Below are 5,949 nucleotides of genomic sequence, written 5' to 3' on the forward strand. Positions count from 1 at the left end.
TATAACAATTAACATATTTTATATTGCTTGTATTGTCTACAATGTCTATATGAACAAAATTCGTAATTCATACTTGAAAATTCTATATAAATTCCAACGTGATCTTGAAATATATGACACACACAATTCTGCTTATAACAGATGTTATTGTCAGTTTCTGGTAGGCTAATACAATTAAACCCAAGGAAATGAAGGCGAAAAATGAGAGTAAATATCGATCGAAATCTTCCGAAAATGAATGTTCTCATCGATTTTTGGAGAAACTTCTTTTTTTCGCGCATTCACATCTTCTTTCTCACTCACTTTCGCACTTTCGCAGCAACCACGATTTTATTACGCGCGTGCACTATCGCGCTATCAAATGTGCGGCAACGTGCGGCATCGCTCAACGACATGGATTTCCGCACGGCGACGATCGAGACGAGCGAAATAAACGGAATCGCGAGCGGCACGAGTCCGCGAATTCGGAGCTCGAATAAGATACACTTGTCGCGTGTCTCGGTATCTTCGCGGCGCAACGTACAGCCGTCGCCGTCGGCGACGTAATCGAGACCACGTCGTAGCGCCGCGTAGGCCGCAGTGTACCGAAGGCAAAGCTAACCTAGCCGCTCGTCAAGTGTAACGAGGATTCTACTCGCTTCCGGCGCGGAGTAGAGCGGAGAAGCCGTTTTCCTCCCGCTGTGCCGTCAACGCTCGGAGCGTTGCGTTAACTATACACAGGCGGTGGTATGGTGGCCACGCGACGGCGACGATTCACGCGTGCCACGCGCAAAGAGAAAGAGAAAGAGAGAGCGCCAGAGAGAGAGGAGGGGAGACGCGACAACGGACGTCCGAGAGAAAGAGTGCGGGCGTATGACGGAAAAAGAGAGAGAAAGCGGGGCTTACGCTGAAAATAATCCGTCGCACCTCCTGCGCGACGTCCTCGCCTCCTGGTGGTAGTGGTGGTGGTGGTGGTGATGGTGGTGGTGGTGGTGGTCTGTTTCCTTACGGCGGCATCGTCCGCGGACTACGAACGCCGGTCGCGAATGGGAACCTAAAGCCGCGACGAAGGAAGATCCCGAAGATTCAGTCGTCGGCGACCGTCGGTCTGAACGGAAAAACGAGCGAAAATCGATGTTTTCTAGAGGAACGGCGCACGAAGGATTGAGGAACGGGAATGGAACGGGTGGCTTCGCACGGCGACGACGCGACTTTTACACTATCCGCTCGGCCCGGCGAGCGCGCGTCCGCTCGGGTCCGCTCAGCACGGGAATAACGATCAGACACGCGCGCGACGATCGCATCGAATTCACCGTTGTCGGTTCGTCGGTTGTACCACTCGTCGACCCCGTCTACTCGCGAACGCGGAGCGCGCGCGCGCCCCGCATTATATCGCCTTTATCGCGCCACGATTTTCGCGTCACGAATGCCCGACCCGGTTCACGACGGACGACGACGCGCCTAGCAGACGACATTTTGCCAGTGCGCGCGCGAACCCGCCCGAAGCGCGCCGAAAATGGCCGAGCAGCTGACCAGGGGCGGCTGCGAACGTACCGCGAATATTCAATTCGAATTCATCCGCCACTCGGATGTTCCATCGATATTTCAGAGCTCTTGGACGGTCCACCATTCGCGCCAGACTTCAAGAGACTTACATCTGCGACTTTCCACGCCGTGTTTTTTAATGCGCGCTGTATTTTGATTTTATATTGTTGTATTTATTTTGATCTATTTTATTTTGATTTTGTTTTATTGTTTTATAAAAGTATGTTTATATTTATATATTTTGTGTTATTTTAATTCTTCAAATATTCTTTGCCATTATGTAGTGTAGCTTCTTTGCGTTTTTATCAATGTAAATTGGCTTTAATCTCGGTTCAATTCGCTCTTCATCTTTTTCTAATTCTAAGAATTAGAAAAAGATAAAAAGTTGAATTGAGATTAAAATTAATCTACATTGATAGGAAAAAGTATCAATATTATTTTGTACAATATTATTGATACTTCCTGTAAATAATTCAAAACAAGCCTGCAGGTTTTCAATATAGCCTCCGAGTAATCAATAATCCAAGTAGAACACAGAAGTCATGAGGACATCATCATGACCTCATTTGTCATTTATAAGTCAATTTTTCATTTATATTATAAGTCAATCAAATGACGTCATGATGATATTCTGTATATCATTATATGACTTAATTATAACGTGTTCTACCTGGGAATATTGTGTAATATGAAATATTGTACAATAATAATCGTTTAGGAGTCATTTAAAAATTAGAAAAGATTGAAGAGTAAATTGAACCAAAATCAAAGTTAACTCTCCGTCTGCAATCTGAATCTTTTTTGACACAAAAGAAATTTCTTAAATTTTTCCGAAATCAAATAAAGGAAAGCAAAATCCGAAGTTTTCCTTCCTAAAATATCTTGTAGTACTTCATCGATAATGTAATAAAGATGTTGAAAAGTAACTCAGAATTTTCCATATTTTTTTTTAAGCCTCTAGAACAGTAAAAACTTAAGCTGAACAAAAAAAGGATTCAGATTGTAGACGGAAAGAGTAAAAATATTACTGAAGAGTAGATGAAGAGTTAATCTGCATTGGTGGAAATGAGCGTAAGTATAAGAATAACAAGGAATAAACTGGATGTGGATCACTATTTAAATACTATAAATTTATTTAAGCGACACGAGTTTCTTATCTCGTTTTCAATGTCAAAAACTCGTCCTGGCACCTCACTTCCTTTCCGCACGCTTGTGAAAACACGTGATATCCTGAATGGATTCGCTTCAAGTTCATCGATCACACATCTCACGAGGAACTAGTTTCTCAAATTAATATGCAAGCCGCGCGTAACTGGCGACGCAAAATAACCGGCGACGGTTAACTTCAACTAGGCGTTCGCATTTTTACGCGACCTCTCACTCGTGTTCGTGACGTCACGAATTACACGCCGTATTACACGCGTCAAAGCAGATTCTTAGTCGAAGAATGCGACGAGATTCTTCAAGCCGTGGGATAAGATAAATACTTTTTATTAACAAAACCGTTCTTTCTACAATGAAAAAATCCTAAATCTAAATAATATTTTCTTGAATTACAAAGTACTAAGTAAATATTTTTTTATTACAAATAAATATTTATCAAACGTAAACACATATTATTTTATTTAAGTTACTTTCCTTTTTTGAATAAATATTTATTTGCAGTAAAAAAAATATAGTACTGATGTTTAAAAAAATATTACTTAGATTTAAGAAATCTTTTTTCATCTTTCCTAAATATATTACGATTTATACGACTCTCCTCGACGCGTAAAACTTCGCAAAATCAAAATGGCAGTTTCAAGTGTCTATTGCTATATAAAAATTACGACGCTACACAAAAGTGTAATAGTTAATAATAGAAAACGACGATGTATGTACGTATCTGAATGAGCGGTAATTGAATTTATGACGCATCTTAACGAGAAAAGGTGCGAGATGAGAGACGAAGATTTCAATGAATTCCGAAGAACGCGGAAAGGGGCCGATCTCAGTAAAAGTGTCACTATTTTTTACCTCAATACTTAAGAAGTGTAACACAATGATCTTCGTTGCATCTTATAAACAACGTCCGAATATTTCGACCGGTCGATGCTTCGTGAGATCTTTACACGCATAAGATTAATGAAATTCGGATGCTAAACAGCCCCAAAAGGTACGAATGAACTATGACACATTCTATTACTGATCGCAACTCGAAATTTCTTGAACGGCGATATTGCGATTCTCGAAATGGCGGGCTATAGCGGGTAATTAGACTTGCGCGTTTTTGTATATATTTTGCGCACGTAACATGAATCACACACACTTCTTTAAAAAAAGAAGAAATAAAGAACGTAAAAACGGAGACGCAATAGAGCCATCATTTGGTTCAAAAATCAAAATATTTCAGCAAATATTGAAAATGATATGAATTATTCCAAAGAATATGACTAGCATCCAAGCTAAATAGGATCACAATAATGTCAAAATAACGTTAAAATGAATCGTAATTGATCGAACAGTGACTTTTAATCATCATTTTGATAAAAATGATAACCGCAGAGATTATCGAATAATCTTTTCGATGTCGAGAAACGATTTGACACAAAGGAAATAAATATTTCGGCTATAAGCGTTCTAATATTTTCTCGATGTATCGTCAGATTATCACAATATCGTAAAAGCCAATGTCTATAGATTATCTGCATCCGGAAAACGTCCGGCAATTAGCAAAGGCCGTTTAGACAGCGCAAGGTGTGATACGAGCGATTACGAGAGCACTTACGCGCCTTGCATGTTAATATTAATGGAATGTGAGATCACTCCTATCTATGTAAGTGGGGACGTCAATTTTTCATGTCGGCGACACTGCGGTTCCCCTGCGTTAACTCCGCTGTCACCTACGGCAACCTTCAAAACCTTCTGCCAGTTGATGTCACCACTAAATAAAGCCAGTGATCCTATCCTATCGATAAATCTGTCGTTTCCTCTAAGCATTGAAACGAGCATACGCGTGTTTAGTATATTCGGCACGAGGAATGTATGTGTCATGCGGAATACATTATCATACTCAACGATCAGTCAGTCGGAGCGACGTTTTTAAATCTGTGATGTAACGGCAAATCGACTCAATGTCTTCCTATATGTCGATCTCAATCGAAAATGCAATAAGAAAACTGTGTAATTATATAATTGTGTATGTAATAATTACAAAGATTGCGTGTTTCGATAATACTACACATTATGCTACACATATTGTACAATGACTAGTTTCCGTTTATAGATGACTAAAGCGGTCTCTAGACATTCAATGTTTTATCGTCTAATTATTTTGTACAATATTATTGATGCCCCTTTTAAACAATTCAAAATTGGAGGCTTAATATAATACCTAGATAAATTAATAATATTGTACAATAATATGAATCGTCTAGAAGACACTTAAGATAATCGGTGTTAGGCCATGTAAGTTATATTGCTACATAGAAAAAAATGATATTGTATTAACAACATTATATTGTATTGGCAACAATCTAATTGAAAATAATCTTGTTTATACAAATAACAGTGAAACAAATAACATTTTATTAAAAAAAAGAGCATGACGCATTTGTTTCATTAATACTGTCATTGAATTAACAAGATTTCCAAAATTAAATTGCTGTCGGCAATTAATGTTGTTAATCTAACATCATTTTTTTCCATATAGTGATACTTTTCTTTTATTATATCCTTCATATATATTAGAGACGGAATTAGATTTATTTTACATCGTGAATACGTAGGTAATTTCTAAGCTTAACTAAACGTGCTGTATCTTCGCGCTTTTCAGTCCTCCTTTAACTTTCTTATTATCCTCAGCGGTGACTTTCCAAACAAGTTCCAAGTTCTCGCGGGTCGCGCTAATCTCTTTCTGCAATCGTCCGATCGTTTCCTCTTTTTGCTTCAGTAGATGCTTGAAGCGTTGCAATTCTCGACGATACTCGTCCTTCATTCGATGCACATCGAGCTGCTGCACTTTCATATTTTTTTCTGCCAGTGCAATTTGTTGCTTGGCACCTTCGTGTACAATCTGTAATATTTGATCTCATTAAAAAATTTATAAAAATTATATCGTTCCTTTATTTCAAAATGATACAAATAAAAAAATTAATTTCTTAAAAAAGGAAAAAACTGTTTTCCACTTGATACAATTATTGACTAATTAAATATCAGCAAGCTGATATCAGCAAAGATAGTGTAACGCTTTCGGTTCATAATCCTTAAAACTTTTTGAGATTTTGGTATTTTAATAACTTTTTTAAACCATTCTTTTTATGTTATGACGTTTTGATTTTTTTAATGAAGTTTAATTAGAGTTCACTTTTGATAAATGATGGAGAGTAATGTTTATACCTAATTCATTCATGATAACAATTCAAAAATAATAACTTTTTAATTATG

The 5,949-nt window shown here is 38.1% G+C and overlaps 1 protein-coding gene across 1 annotated transcript in view; it reads right to left on the minus strand.

The window, feature by feature from the left end:
- Positions 1–5,308: 5,308 nt before the first annotated feature.
- LOC105625908 (centrosomal protein of 89 kDa) overlaps positions 5,309–5,949 on the minus strand; it is a 3,262-nt gene continuing 2,621 nt past the window's right edge. The window contains exon 6 of the mRNA XM_012207218.1: positions 5,309–5,578. Within this exon, the coding sequence (XP_012062608.1) occupies positions 5,309–5,578 (270 nt within the window). The remainder of the gene's footprint in view (positions 5,579–5,949) is intronic.

This window comes from Atta cephalotes (genome assembly GCF_000143395.1).
Source record: "Atta cephalotes unplaced genomic scaffold scaffold00004, whole genome shotgun sequence".
NCBI classification, from domain to species: Eukaryota; Metazoa; Arthropoda; class Insecta; order Hymenoptera; family Formicidae; genus Atta; species Atta cephalotes.